At 51.3% G+C, this 16,006-nt stretch overlaps 1 protein-coding gene across 3 annotated transcripts in view; it reads right to left on the bottom strand.

Moving 5' to 3' along the window:
* Window positions 1-15,502, bottom strand: part of ST8SIA5 (ST8 alpha-N-acetyl-neuraminide alpha-2,8-sialyltransferase 5) — a 50,977-nt gene extending 35,475 nt beyond the window's left edge. For 2 of the 3 annotated variants that reach the window (XM_049620139.1, XM_049620142.1), the window contains exon 1: window positions 15,037-15,502. In XM_049620139.1, coding sequence (XP_049476096.1) covers window positions 15,037-15,167 — 131 coding nt within the window. In that variant the 5' untranslated portion in view covers window positions 15,168-15,502. The remainder of the gene's footprint in view (window positions 1-15,036) is intronic. The other variant, XM_049620140.1, reaches the window with a different exon arrangement.
* Window positions 15,503-16,006: the final 504 nt, after the last annotated feature.

Raw genomic sequence — 16,006 nt, 5'->3', positions numbered from 1 at the left:
ATGTGAAAAAAAAAAAAAAAAAAAACCATAAAAGAAGAAAGTCATTCAGAAAACATCAGTATGTAACTTTCGTGGGAGGATAATCTGTTGAATTATTTATTCCCTCCCCCGCTCCAAGAAGGGAGCTGGGCTTTTTTATCCTCTTACTTCAGGGCCATGTGGGTTGTGAAGGCTGAAAGCTTCCCAGCCCCCTGAAGAAACTGAGCTGGCACCAGGAGGGGAGGGGGTCCCCCAGGTCTAGGAGGGGTGGCTGGCAGAAGATGCTTCAAGTCCAGGAGGCCTGCTATGGTGGCCCGGGGTTTCCCCACCACATCCCCCTCTAGACAGACAGCAGGGCCTCAGAAAGCCCACTGCTTGGGGCACCCCAGGAAGCTGCACCTAGGGCTCCAAAAGCCTCCAGAAAGCAGTGCGCAGACTGATCGAGGCTGGGGTGGCTAGGGAGCCCCCAACTGTTTGTTCCGCACAAACCCTGGGGTGGGGGTGGGGGGTAAAAGGAAGGCACCTCCATGATGATAGACTCAGTTACCCACCAGCTGGTGGATAAGGTGGGCTTTTTCTTTTTTTGAAATGAATGTTTATTCATTTTTGACAGAGAGAATGTGAGCAGGGGAGAGTCAGAGAGAGGCGGACAGAAGATCTGAGCGGGCTCTGCGCTGACAGCAGCGAGCCCAGTGCGGGGCTCGAACTCACGAACTGTGAGATTATGACCTGAGCTGAAGTCGGACGCTCAACCAGGTGAGCCACCCAGGCGCCCCTGGATAAGGTTTAATTAAAAGAAAAAAAAAAAAACAACAAAAAAAAGGAAATGAACTCTTTCACACCAAGTTTGTGAAATGAAATGGACAGTTTTCCATTATTAACCAGCAAATCGCTTGTGTTGTCCCTCACAGCTGACTGAGGAGACCTTTCCTTTATCTTCACGCTATTTTATTTTTATTTTATTACATACATAGACACATTCCAAATATTTATTATATTATTCTGTGTTTATCGAACAGCCCTGCCAGGCTGGGGGCTCGGATTCAACAATGAACAAAATAAAAACAAAGCCCTGCCCCAGAGGGAGGGATCTCGACCAGAGAGAGACGGATACGACGACAATAAGCTAACAGGTCATCGACGTGCAGTGTGTCAGAGGGTGAAAGGTGCCGTGGAATAAATAAAGGGCGGCGAGGGGGTAAGGAGTTTCGGGTCAGGGCGTCTCTGAGAAGGCGATATGGGGCAGGACAGGAAGTGGGTGATGAGGCAGCAGGTGGGTCCGGAGGAAGGATGTTCCAGGAGAGCGCCAACACCTGCAGGGGCCCCGAGGCCGGAGGTGATGGCTTCTCCTGGGGCTGGCAAGAGTGACCCCGCGTGAGACAGGGCAGGTGGCAGGTGATGGGGCATCCGTTCAGAGAAACAGCGCCACCTTTCTGGTCCCTCAAAACCATCTGAGAGGGAGATGAGACAAATGTCATCTTCTGAGGAGCCAAGAGCTCAGCTGGGCCACCAGGAGTCTGCAAGCGCTAAGGCCCCCCAGGCCTCCCCCAGCTCCGGGTCCACAGAAGGAACTGGTCAGAAAAGGCCTCTCCGAGAAGGTGCCTGGACCTTCCCACCCCGATCAGGGCGGAAACGCCTGCCAGCTGGGAAGCCTTTTCAGTGGGATTAATGGGCCTAACTGCCAGGTTCCCCGTGCTCCCTCGCCTGTCCCCGCTCCTGACTCACCAGTGACTCACTACTTCTCCGTGAAGGGCCGGGTGGTAACATCCCCCTCAGAAGAACCTCAGGAGGGCAAGGGAAGTGGATTCATCCCCAGGGTTCACCCAGTTGGGGCAACAGAAAAGCTGTTGTAGTGGGAGCTTCCTGAGGGAGGAGTGAGGAGTGGGGGACTGTCCTCCCCTGAGGCACTGCAGAGGTCTCCTTGAGAGCCCCCAGGCCTGGGACCCAGGGTCCCAGGGAGCAGATAGAGCCTCCTGGATTTAACGGCCGTCCGTGGCTTTGCCGAGGCTTCTGGCTAAGGAGGTGCTGGGCCAGGGCCTGGGGCTGTCCGAGCACTGACAGTGCTAGGGCAGGGGCACATGTAGACATCCAGCCAGCGGAGGGGTCCAGAGAGAGTGAAACCAGACAAGCTCCAGGCACGGTCCTGAGACCACCTTGCCACCCCCAATCTACAGACCACGGAAGAGCCTGGGCCCCTCAGCCGACATCCAAACACCGCGTTCTCTGGGCCGCTGTTCCAGACCTCCCTTCCAAGAGGGGCTGTGGCAAGTGGAGCACGGGGTGAGAGAGGAGCTGCGGGCACACACACAGCCTTCCTGCTGTCCTCTGGCACTCCGGGCCCAAATGGCACACCACAGTGAGCAGAGTGGGGACCCCTGGCTCCTTGGAAGGCAGCGGAGTGATGTAGACATCGGGGGCGGGTCCCGTCAAACACTCATCCATGCATTTAGTCCAACCGCTCTGAGAGCTCCCACTAATTCTGTCTTTTCCCTCTGATGACGTGTCCCAGATCCTGTGTGTGCGCGTGTCTCCGGGGTCAGCAGCCCACCCTCTTCTCCCAAACCTGGCGAACCCCGTCCGGCTGAACTTCTCCGGTCATTTCATTCCTGCACCAGCCTTGGCTCCCGCTACGGGTTGTATCCGTCCCTCCGAAGTTCGTATGTTGAAGTCCTGACCCCCACTACCGGTGAAGGTGACCTTACTTGGGAATCACAGACGGTATTAGTTAAATTAGGATGAGGTCATACTGGAGTAGGGTGGGCCCCCATATAAAAAAAGGAAATTCGGACAGCGACACGTACGCGGGGGGGGGGGGGGGGACGCCATGTGAAGATGAAGGGGGAGACCCTATAAGCCGAGGAAGGCCAAAGATGACAGGCAAAGCCGCAGAAGCTACGGGACAGGCACGGAATGGGTTCCCCCTCACAGCTCGCAGAAGGAACCAGCCCTGCTGACACCTTCATCGTAGACTTCCAGCCTCCAGAACTTTCGGTTGGAGCCGCCCTGTTTGTGGTACTTTGTTACAGAGGCTCCACCAGACCCGACTAGGGTCGCTTCTCTGATCCTCTAGGGCGAGAACTTCCTCTTTCTTCAAGACTCCCCTCAAATCCTCAGCCTTGTCCAGTGATTCTCAAGCTTGGCTCTGTGGAGCACTGGGGTACCCTGTGAGACTCTGCAGAGGAAGGAGGGAGGGGACGTGGTGGAGGGTGGGGGTGAGGAAGAGGGAGCCAGGTGGGGAGGACTGGAGCCCCCACCCTGTTTCAAACCGGAAGTCTCCTTTATCCATTGAAGACACAGGTTTCCACAAGGACTGAGGCCATAGGAGTCTCTCTGTCCTGGAACCCCAGCCCACTTGGTCCTTAGTACGTAACAGAGTTGGTGAACTTTCCACGAGTAGTTGGTCCCTCTCCCCCTATGAGCTCCTTGAAAAGGAACCTGTTTGCTACGTCTCGACAACCAGAAACTCAAGCCAAACAATCCAACAGAAATACACCAGGAGCCACATGCATAATCTAGAATGTTCTGCTAGCCACAATAAAAACACCTAATAAAATTCCATAGAAGTGACTACATACGGACACACAAATGAGTGGTGTGTAAAACCAGTGAGGTCTGAATAAGGTTGATGGATTGTATCGATGTTAATTTCCTGGTTGTGACGTCAGTACTATGATTTTGCAAGATGTTACCATCTGGAGAAACAGGAATAGGGTATACAGATTCTCTCCGGACTATTTCTTCCACCTGTATGTGAGTCTACAATTCTCAAAATAAAAAGGTTTCTACAAAGTAAAAAAAAAAAAAAAAAAGTGAAATTAATTTTAACAAAATATTTGTATTTAATCTAATATACCAAAAAATTGTCATTTCAACATATAATCAATTTAAAAATTAGTGGGATGTGTTACATCTTTTTTCATATTATGTCTTTGAAATCTAGCGTGTATTTTATACTTACACACAACACACCTTAGTTTAGATCTGTCTCATTTCCGGTGTTCCACAGCCACACGTGGCTAGTGGCTATTATATTGGACACCAAAGGTCTGGTATAGAAAGGGCACGGAAGTTACGCTTGCTGAATGAACGAACAAACTAATGAATGAATGAACGAACGAACGAATGAACGAATGAAGCGAGAAGGCAAGCACTTAATCAACCAACCCAAGGCGAGGCTGAGTGAGACTGGGTGTGCAGAATGCCCCCACCCCACCAGCTGGAGGGCACTGGGTGGGAGCTGTGGGAACGTCAGCTCTACATGCACTGGACCCAGAGTCATGAACCTGTCTGTGTCAGGACAGCAGCCCAGCCTGACAGGGAAGAAAGAGAAAACACTAGGCGAGTCCCGCCTCCTTTAAGCCTTCTTTTGGAAGGTTGTGGTTTATTTCTGGGGAAACAGCAGTGGTGATCCCAGAAATACTGATCCTCAGCCTGATGGGCTGGGGAAGAATGGAGGGGGAAGAATGGTGAGCTGGGGTGGGGGTGGGGGTTGGAGGCGGAGGCTTGGGTTCCTTTGCTCAGAAACTCAACAGAAGCAGCACAAATCGCATATACTCTCAGGCTGTAGTGAGCACGGATGCATTTTATTCTCCCAATAAGCTTGGCACCCTCGCTGTGCGGTGTCCCACACGCCATCTCCTGGTTTACCAGCCTCGTTTCCATCCCCCACCATCCAGCGGCTCTGCAGGACCCGTGGGCCCCTTGCAAACAGGATTGGCAAAGCCGGGCCCAAGCCTCTGTCCGGAAGGGCCGGCCCACCTCATCGGAGCCGGGAAAGAGAGAGCAGCCCTCTTGGCCATCCACTCACACTGCAGAGGACTCAGCAGAGACCAGAGAGGCCCTCCGGCTCACAGAGCACTAGGGAATAAAAGAAATTCAAAAGCCTTTGGTGGTTTCCATCACCTGCTCCTGCAGCCTCAACACCCCAGCCTGCCCCCTGAATCACCCCCTGGAGCGCACTGGCTCTCCAAAGCCCACATCAGGTCCCACCCGGCTACTCATCATCCCAACTGCTCTCACCTTTGAAACCTATGAAATTTGTCATCTATGCCACACAGTTACAGGCTTATTTATACGGTTTACATATTTTTCATGTCTGTCTCTTTAAGTGTGCTGTAAGTTCCTTAAGAACATGTATCATATCTAATAATTCTTCGGTAACATCCCCTCCTCCCCCTGGTTCAAAGCTGAGTGCACATTTAGTTGACGTTTGTCTGTTTTTAGGAAAAGTTCAGAGGTTCCCTTTGTATGTATCCATTCATTCAATGATCAATGTCAGGCACTGTGCTGGGTCCTGGGATTTGGGAGATGGGTAAAACATCTCTTTTAGGGGCACCTGGGTGGCTCAGTCAGTTAAGTGTCTGACTTCGGCTCAAGTCATGATCTCATGGTTTGTGAGTTCGAGCCCCATGTTGGGCTCTGTGCTGACAGCTCAGAGTCTGGAGCCTGGTTCAGATTCTGTGTCTCCCTCTATCAAAAATAAATAAACATTAAAATTAAAAAAAAAAAAAACCACCTCTTTTAAGGGTCTTACAAGCTTTGTGACCTCATACAAGTTACTCACCCTCTCTGAGTATTAAATGAGGATGACTGTCTCTGTTTAGCAGGACTGCTGTAAGGATTAAATGAAATAATCTTCCTTTAGGATTATCTCCTAAGGTCAGAGCCTGGCTCATAAACCCTTAAGGAATGTTAATAATATCATTAGCTAATGAATCCTTCCCCTGTGTGTGGTGGGGAAGGGGCGGGGGTCCTTACACACAGGGTGAAGGGCTAAACTAGAGATGTTTTGGATGAGAGGGTCTTAGATGAGAAGTGAGTGGGCCTGGATAAGTCAAAGAAGAGATGCCAAGTCCTCTAAGAGGTAAAATTTCCCTGAAAAAGTACAGATGTCAAAAAGAAAAGAACTGGCCAGAGAAAGGGGTAGGGAGAAGAGTGAGAGAACAGCACTGTGCCTCTGGGGGACCTCTGGGAAAGGGATGGGGAGCTGACACCCCAATCAAGAGCGGAATGGGCACACAGCAGGTCAGACGCAGGACTGCACTGAGGCAAGCAAGGCTCCCAGGGCGCAACATTGCAGGCAGCCCCTAATCCCAGGCTCGTGCAAGGGCAGGGTGGACCCCGAAGAGGGAGGCCTCCGTGAGTTCTGTCCCCTGGGTGCCTGGCTTGCCTCACCCGAGTCCCAGCCCTGCAGCAGGTGCTCAAGACAAGCTTGCTCTGACCAGAGAAACGATAAGGTCATTATGCGGGCACAGCACACACCCCGGTGGCAGTCAGCTCGGCATCCTTCTCCTCTCTGGGGGACTGTCCATCTCCACCAGGTCCCCACTAGGCACCCTTCCCCTCCAGAACCAGCCCCTGGGTAGACCCTCCAGCCCCTATGGTCCCATCTCCTGGGCTGTGCCTGCTTCTCAGGGCAGCCGAACAGAAGGAGGGGTGGCTCCTCGAGGAGAGGCTTCAAACACACACTTCAGATACGGCACAGAGTCAGGCTGTGCTTTTCCTTGACCCAGTTTCATATCCTCAGGTCTCAGGCCTGCACCAGCCACATGCAGGCAGCCCAGATCTGCACCCTCCCGACACAGGAGAGAGCAAGGCTGGAGGGAAGAGAGCGTATAGGGGAGTTTTCTCCACGAAAGGCAGGACAAAGTACACCCAACCTCTGCTCCTGTGTGATGGAAAAAATAGAAAACCCAAATCATCTTTAACCATTAAAGGAATGGAATTAGTAACTTATGGCCTTCCCACAAGGAAAACATTAGGTGTGGATGGCTGTGCAGGCGAGTTCTACCAAGCTTTCAAAGAACAGATGATCTCAAACCTGCATAAATCATTCCACAGAATGAAGAGGGAATATCCCCCAACTCCTTTTACAAGACTGGTTTTAAGACAAGACAAAGGCAGCATTATCAGCGAAAATTACACACCAGTAGCATTCAATAACATAAGATACAATATCTTAAATAAAAATTTTACTCAACAAAATCTCACGTCATGGAAAATAAATAATACACTATCAACAAGCTGGGTTTATCCCCACAATTGTAAGTTTAACATCTACTAATGGAATTTATCCCATCAAAAGATTGAAGGCAAAAAAACCCTATATATCACCCAACAAAGGTAGAAAACTCATCTGCTAAAATGAATATCCGAATACCATAAAACAAGTAAGCAAAATGTGTTGGCATATTCTACAACGGAGTCGTCTTAATCTCTTAGAGCTTATCTATAAAAAAACCAAAACCAAAACCAAAACACTAAGCAGATATACTCACTGCAGACACTTGAACCATCATTCCCCTTAAGGTTAGATTTGGTCACACCATACACAAAAATCAACTCAAGTGGAGCAAAGACTTCAACCTAAGAGCTAAAATTATAAAACTCTTAGAAGAAAACACAGGGGTAACTCTTTGTGACGCTGGTCAGCGGGCGTGGGCAGTGACTTCTTAGATATGGTATCTAAAGCACAAGAGACCAACAGCAAAATACATATACATGAATCAGAATTCACCAGAATTAAAAACTTTCACGCTTAAAGAAAGTAAAAAGTCAACCCCCAGAATGAGAGAAATGTTTTAGAAATTATATATTTGATAAGGGACTTATATTTAGAATCTACAAAGAACTCTCACAATCATAAAAGGACAACTCATCCAATTTGAAAATGGGCAACGGATCTGAATAGACATTTCTCCAAAGAAAATATACAATTGGCCAGGAAGTACTTGAAAGTCTGTTCCACATCATTAGTCATCAAGGAAATACGAAATCAAACCCACAACGAAATACCGCTTCAAACCCATTGAGATGGCTATGACCAAAAGGATAGACAATAATGAGTGTTTTAAAAACTGTGGAAAAATTGGAGTGCTCACGCACTGTTTGGAGGGAGTATAAAATGGTGTAACCACTTTGGAAAGGAGTCTGGCAATTCCTCAAACAGCGTAACATAGCGTTACCACATGACCCAGCAATTGCACTTGCCAGTATATACCCAAGAGAAATGGAAATGGATGTCCACACAAAAACCTGCACACAAATGCTCATCACAGCATTATTCATAACAGCAAAAACAAGAACCGAATCTCTACCACTGGAGAACGGACAAAATGTGGCCTATTTATAAATGGAATCCTATTGAGCAACAAAAAGATAAACAAAAAGAAATGAAGTACTTGACGCATATTATAACATGGATGACCTTTGAAAACATCAAGCTTAATGAAAGATGACAGTCATATTGGACACATAGCATATGATGCCATTTGTATGAAATGCCCAGAAGAGGCAAACCTGTAGAGACAGGAGATACGCTAGAGTGTGTATATATCCCTACAGCTGGGAGAGATGAGAGTACTAGGGGTCATGATGGTTAAGGAGTCCTGGGTTTCTTTTTGGGGTAATGAAAATATTCTAACATTGATGGCGGCGATGGGCGCACAATGTTGTGACTATACCCCAAGTCATTTAACTGTACACTTTAAGTGGGCAAATTATATTTTGATAAAGCTATTTAAAAACAAAGTTTAGGGGCGCCTGGGTGGCGCAGTCGGTTAAGCGTCCGACTTCAGCCAGGTCACGATCTCGCGGTCCGTGAGTTCGAGCCCCGCGTCAGGCTCTGGGCTGATGGCTCGGAGCCTGGAGCATGTTTCCGATTCTGTGTCTCCCTCTCTCTCTGCCCCTCCCCCGTTCATGCTCTGTCTCTCTCTGTCCCAAAAATAAATAGAAAAAAAAAATTAAAAAAAAAAACAAAAACAAAAACAAAAACAAAGTTTAACAAGAAGAAAAAAATGAGGATTAAGGCCAGGATATTCACTATGACATTTTTATTGAACATTACAGCAAAGGTCCTAGCCAATTCAATAAGACAAGAAAACTAATTAAGGTATAGGGTTGGGATAAAAGAGAAAAAGTCTATGTAGAAATTCCAGAAGACTCTACAGATAAATTATTGTCATTATGTATACATTATCCAGGTTGCTGATTATATAATCAGTATACCAAAAAAAAAAATCAAATTTATTTCTATATACTAGCTACAAGTGCTTAGAAAATATAATTTTTAAAATTATGTTTTTATGGGGTGCCTGGGTGGCTCAGTCGGTTAAGGGTCTGACTTTTGATTTCAGTCCAGGTCATGATCCCAGGGTTCATGGGATCCAGTCCCAAGTCTGGCTCTGCACTGACAATGCAGAGCCTGCTTGGGATTCTCTCTCCCTTTCTCTCTGCCCCTCCCCTGCTCACTTGCATTCTCATTCTCTCTCTCTCTCTCTCCCTCCCTCTCTCTCTCTCTCTCAAAATACATAGACCTTAAAAAAATAAAAATTAAAAAATTAAAGTGAAAAAAAAAAGGCAGGTTGAGACCAGATTGTACAAAAATCTGCAATGACCTTTCTTTCTACCTAAAAAAGAAACAACAACGACAACAACAAAAACAACTATTGCCCTTTCCCTGACCCTCTGTTAAGGTGTAAGTCCTAGAAGTCCCCAGCACTCTAGGGATGCAAGTTTATGTGAAGTAAAAGCTTCACTAACAAAGGAGCATGGAGGCAGTGGAGGGCTTAAAGGAAGAGGGTACAATTCTCATGCCCCTGATTCTAGAAACTCCTTCTTTTGTTTGACCCATCCTCCCCAAATCCAAGTGGGCCGTATCCTACCTGATCCCTCTGCTGTGTGTGTCACAGGTGACTGCTCCTTGCCTGGCACCAGTATCCCTTGGTTTCCTTAACACCTGTTCCCCTCTACTCTATGCAGCCTCAGTTTCCAGAGCCAGCTCTCCTCTCCAGACCCTTAGGTGCCGGCATACTTCAAGGCTCTCCTTTGTGCCCCGACCTTCATCATCTTTCATTCTGTTCTCTCCCGGGTGACCTCATCCAACCTCATCACAGGGACCAGTGTTTTTCCAACGAAGGGTTTCAAACCAACAGGTTATAAGATCGTGTGGGTGGTTTGCCCCTGGAATTTTTTAAGCTTTTGGATTGTGGTAAAATATACACAACAGAAATTTACCATTATAACCATTTTTAAGTCTACAGTTCAAGGGTATTAAGTGTACCCAATCTGTTGGGTAACCATCACCCCCCTCCATCTCCGAAACTTTTTCATCTTCCCAAACTGAAACTCTGTACCCATTAGACACTAATTGCCACCCACCTCTAGCCTCTAGCAACCGCCATTCTACTTTTCCGTGTCTATGAATTGACTACTCTAGGTGCCTCCTGTAGGGGAAACATACCATATTTGTCATTTTGCGCCTGGTTATTTTAGCAGAATGTCTTCAAGATTCATCCACGCTGTAGCGTGCATCAGATTTCCCGTCCTTTTTAAGGCTGGATTTGTTTTTTAAAGTGAAGCGGAACAAAAAATATTAAAGCATATTTCTTTTCTTTTCTTTTTTTTTTTAACTGTTTATTTTTGAGAGAGAGAGAGAGCACAAGCGGAGGGATGGCAGAGAGAGGGAGACAGAGGATCAGAAGCAGGCTCTGTGCTGACAGCAGCGAGACCCGAGGTGGGGCTTGAACTCACTGTGAGATCATGACCTGAGCCGAAGTTGGATGCTCAACCAACTAAGCCACCCAGGCGCCCAAAGCGTATTTCTTTCTTTCATTTTTTTTTTTAATTTTTAACGTTTATTTATTTTTGAGAGACAGAGTACGAGTGGGGGAGGGACAGAGAGAGAGGGAGACACAGCATCTGAAGCAGGCTCCAGGCTCTGAGCTGTCAGCACAGAGCCCGATGAGGGGCTTAAACTCACAAACCGGGAGATCGTGACCCGAGCCGAAGTCGGACACTTAACCGACTGAGCCACCCAGGCGCCCCAAAAGCATATTTCTTATCATAAGGCCAAATACTGTTTCACAAAATGTTTGTTTCAGATGGATGTGTATGTGAGTGTGTTCGAGATCTCTGGCCTATTTCTTACTGTGGATAACAATGATAAAGGGTGGGAAAATGCTGATTTTGATGGTGACTGCACCATCTCCATTGCTAGCCTGGCTCTCCACCCCCCACCCCGCCCACCCCACCCCCCACCCCCGCCCCAGTTCTGGAGCTCATTCCCAAGGAGCTGCAGGATTGCTCTAGGTGGATCTCTTGCAGTGTCTTAACAGATCCAGACTCAAATCTGTTACCCTCCTTCCTCCAAACATGCTTTTCTCACACATCTCCTACTTGATTCTCCATAATCAAGCCCTGCCCGCCTCACCTTGCACCCCGCCCCCCACTATACAGCTGTGACATTCTAGTTATGCAGAATTACTTCGCTTCCCTCTGCACTTTGCTGTCCTTATCCAAGCTGGGTTTCATCCCCCTTCCTTCCACCTCCCCCTATGCCTATAGTCATTTCCCTTTCAGACTCCCTTCATATGCCTCCATGTACCTTGAAAGCATCCTGATCCACTATGGCCCCCTACTCATTTTTGGAGTCCTTTGCTCACACCTCCAGTTTGGCTTATGCGTGTATCATGTGCCTTTCTGTCTTCCCAAGAGACTGCACGCTCCCCAGAGCCCCTGGGCTGTGTTCGTCTTGCACACCACTGTCCTCAGAATTTAGTGCCCTGTTTAGCATACAGCAAATCTTCACTAAGCACTTGTTCAACTAAGAACAGACACGAGGAAGCCAAGAACATCAAGGACAAACTTCGCAGTTGTGTCTCATGTTGTTTCTTCCCAATCCACAGAGTCTCCTTAGAGACACTATGCCCCCTGAGCCCTCTGCACTGCCCCCCTTCTCCCCTCCTGACCACCAGAGTGTTTGCAAGATGGGTCCCCAGAGTCCTGACTGGGAACTCCCGGAAGTGACCACTGCACAGCACACGGAGAGGCCAGGCGTCCAAAGAAAGAACACGTATCGACTCACATCCCCCGCTCCCTTCTAGTGAAACCTGTCCCTGACTCCCACTGAAACAGTCTGCCACCTTTGTGCCCGTGAGCTCTTTGTGAGGTGGCTAACAATGGAGGCTTTGCTGAATACATCATCAACCCAGCCCAGCACAGACGCAAAGGGCAGCAGCCTTCAGGAATCCCCGAGGTCTAAAGGGGATCTGCCCCTACACCAGATTCTCCTCACTTTTGACCAGGTTGTGACAACGGCCTCCCAGTCTCTTCCCATTGCTAACCTCTCCTTACAAAGCCCAGATAAACTCCCTTCCTAGTGGCTTTTATCATATCACTACCCTACTCAAAGACCCCATGTGGCTCCCTACAACTGAATGAACCAAGTTCAAACTGTCCTTCCCAATCCACAAAGCACCTACTGAAGCTTCTCGCCCAACGTTACATCTGGTCCTCCTTGTCCACACTCCCCCTTCTACCAGCTGGACCCACTTCTTCACTGCGTCTTCCGATTACCCTGGGCGCACACACACCACTTTCAATCATTTCTTCATCATCCAGTATTTATCGAGAGCTTACTGTGTGCCAGGCAACCATATTTGGTGCTCAGGGTGCAGGTGGGAACAAAACAGAGCGAATCCCTGCCTCCTGGGGCTTTCAGTCTAGAGCAGGGTTTCTCCACTTCAGCACTGGTAGTTGGGGCTGGGCGATGCCTTCTTGCGGGAGGCAGGTGATGCACTGTCAGATCTTTAGCAGCATCCCTGGCCCCTACCCTTAACATGCCAGTAGCACTCTCTCCCAGTGTGACGACCCAAAATGTGCCCAGATACTGCCTGGGGGTAACGCTCCTCTCCCCCCAGAGAACTGTGGATCTAGAGCGGCAGGCGGAACTTGCTATGAGTCAGCTGGGGAGCCTATGAAAAAAGCAGGTACTGGCTCCATCCCCAGAGGCTCAGATTCTGAGCCCAAGAATCTGCATTTCAGTGGCCCCGTGAGTGATTCTCATGAGGCTGTCTCAAGACCTCTGTCTGGGGAACACTCAAGTGTGGAGTGTTTTCCAGACAGGACACAGACCAATAATCACATCAGGTCAGTTCATCACAATGAGATGTGTAACAAACAAGACAGGTAAACAGGTGGGTGGGTAGTCCAGGCACGGAAGATGTACAAGGGTGTGGCGCCTTTGCTCGCACCCTCTTCAGTTCTGGAATGTGCACTTCCCCTTCCCACCCACCCCCCCACGCCCCGAACACACCCACCTAAATCTTCTGTTTCCTTCAAGGGCCCGCTTAATTTCTACCTCCTCCAGGCAGTCTTCCCTAACTACTCCAGTCCACTGGAACTTCCTTCCTCCGGCAATTTAATTAACACTGACTACTTATCTATCTCCTCTGTGGTCCTTTTGTTTCCCCAAAGAGACCTCAAAGCCCTTGAACACCAGGACCGCGGAATCATCTTCACAGACCCTCACAGCATCCTTCCAGGATCAGGTGTGTGCAGGTTCTGTTTGCCTGACTGGATGAGCCCAAGTCGATGGAGTGCAGCCTGGGAGGTGGCAGCTGAGATTCAGGGAGTCAGGATCTCTGTGTGAGGGAGGGATGGGAGGCAGCTAGCACCCCGACCCGACACCGACACCCGGGAGGGCTTGCCAGAGCAACCAGTTAGTAGTTGAGCTGGCGTTTCCCCTGGGCGCTGATGTTTTCCCACTGTTGACAAGGCAGCAGGGATCCCAGCAGCCCCAGTGGTGCTGCAGGTACCAGCAGGTGCAGGAACCCAGAGCCACCCCGCTGCATCGCAAGTGCAGGTGGAGGCCGTTTGGGGCCCAGCGGCCTTTGTGTAGGGTTATCTTGCAGGGGCAGCTGTGGCCGGAAGAGGAGGCAAACCCGGGCAAGCCAGGAAACTCTGAAACTGTCCTTCAAAGCCCCCAGCACCATGCAAAGCTCAGCAGCTGCTTTTAACCAGGCAACAGTGCTGTCTGGGGAGGTCAGGAGCAGAGGCCAAATGTCCACAAACGTCCTGGACAAGGGACCTCAGACTCCCCAGCTCTGGGACGTGGAAGGGGAAATAGCCTAACTGCCTGGCTTTCCTGCTTCTGGGAGGAAACCCAGCAGCAACCCTCACCCAAACCAGGGGCACGAACGAGAGGCACAAGTGACTGATGTGGAACCCAAACGACGAAAAGAGAACAACCGTTTTAATATTTGGAAGTCTGGAGAAGACAAGACGTGTATGCAGCTGGAGAGGCCTCTTGTTTTCCATCGGCCTGGGGGGAGGGGCAGTGAGCGAGCGTGGGGAGGCACCGGCAGCCAAGACCTGCAGCCCGAAGGAGAGGTAGGCTATTTCCAAAAGAGGCTCTGATGTGGGAGTATCCTAGGGTCAGCGCTCTCCCGCAGCTCTGAAACCAGCTAGAGTAACCCGAAGCGTCTCCCCATCCCCCCCCCCCCCAGCCCCAGCAGAAGGAAACGGCTGGCATTTCACACACACAGCGACCGAGGCCGTGACACCTCCCACTGCTCTTTCTCTGAACGGGAGTTCGCGCGTGGACGGGGTGGGGTGGGAAGCGAGCCAACGAGGGGAGAGCTAACTTCTGCCGCAGCTCTGACCTTCCGTGTAAGGTGGAGAAAGAACAATTTGTCTCAGAAGGGATCGGGTTGTGAGTTTCACACACCCAGCGGTTACTGGGTGATTAAAATTCCCTATCCCTGTGGCACCGTCCCGCCCACCTCTCACTCCCCACCTTACCCTGCACTCCTGCGGGGAGGAGGAATGCTTTCCCCCTTGAAGCCCTCACAAAAGTTCAGGATTCACGGGGTGATCCTATTGGGTTTTGAGCCCTCCGCTCCTGGGAGCCTCCCCTCCAACCAAATGGCCACGGCACTGTAGATGTGGACGACTCCGATCTGACCCCGTGGCTCCTCGGGGCATTCAGATGGATTTATCGGCAGCTCGGCGGCTCGGAATTCCAACCTGCCCCCCATTGTCACAAGAGAACAAAGTTGTCGCACCCCTCTGGCCCACGCTGGGCAGGCGCTCTCCTCCCCCTGGGAGATGAGATGCGCTTCGGAGAGCCACGACCCAAACCTAACGCGGCAGTGCTGGAAGCCAAGTGCGGAGCCACGGTCACTCAGCCCGGGGACACCCGGGCCGACTCTGTGGCCGCCACCCGGGGGTTCGCCCGCGGGCTCCGTGCACCCCCCGCCCGCGCTCAGACTTTCTTACCTCTTGATGTAGTTTCTGCCATACAAGATCTGTTGCAGCAAGGTCACCAAGGCGAAGGCGCAGATGAAGATGAAGAGTAAAGTTCGGTTCCCCAACAAATCCCGGTTCGCCGAGGGGTCGGCGTAGCGCATCCTGGCGGCCGCTCGCGCACGGCGGGGCGCGGCGGGCGCCGGGCGCCTGGCGGGCCCCGCAATCACGCGCGGGGCTTCGCGGCCCCGGAGGGCGCGCCGCCGACCGGGAGCCTCTCGGCGCTGTTAGGCGGGCAGGGGACGTGGCCAGGCAAAGTTTCCGCCCGGCGGGGCGGGCACAGGGGGCATCCGAGCGTGGCCGGCGCCAGGGCGGCGGGCAGGGCAGGGCTGGCCGCCGAGAGCTCGGCCGCAGCCCCGGGCCTTCCCTCCGGACGCCTTTACCTCTGGACGCCCGTGCCGGGCAGCCGCCGATTTCCCTGCGGAGAGGCGACTCCAGGTGCCCCGGGCCCGGGGCGGCCCCTCCCGCCGAGGTGACGACCAATGGGGAGCGGGGCCCGCGCGCCGTCCGCCCGGGCACCCAAGAGCGCGGCGCACCGCCCCCTCCCGCCGGGCTCGGGTAGCGGCCGCCCAGCGCGGCTCCTTGCCCCGGCGGGCCCCGTCCGACTCCCGGCCCGCAGCGAGGGAGCGCGAAGGTTGGCCTTCGGTTCTGCAGATGGGAGGTGGGGGACAAAACACCCGGACAGTCTGGCGAATGACGGGAGGGCGGTGGAGAGGGGGAGGGGTGGAGCGGAAAACGCCGGGTTTGAATCGTGGAATTAAAAAAGAGGGCAGGAAGGGGAAGTCGCGGCGGAGCTGGGCATGCTGGAAGGGAGCATTTGCTTGCGGCGCGCAGGGGCACTGAGTCACCGCGGTGGCCGCGTCCTCGCGCCCGGGAGATTTCTCCGGAGAAAGCGGAGCAAGGTCAGCGGGCAGCCCTTCAAGGACGGCGCGCGCGGCTCCTG

Source organism: Panthera uncia (genome assembly GCF_023721935.1).
Source record: "Panthera uncia isolate 11264 chromosome D3 unlocalized genomic scaffold, Puncia_PCG_1.0 HiC_scaffold_8, whole genome shotgun sequence".
NCBI lineage: Eukaryota > Metazoa > Chordata > Mammalia > Carnivora > Felidae > Panthera > Panthera uncia.
This window is presented reverse-complemented; position numbering and strand designations above follow the sequence as displayed.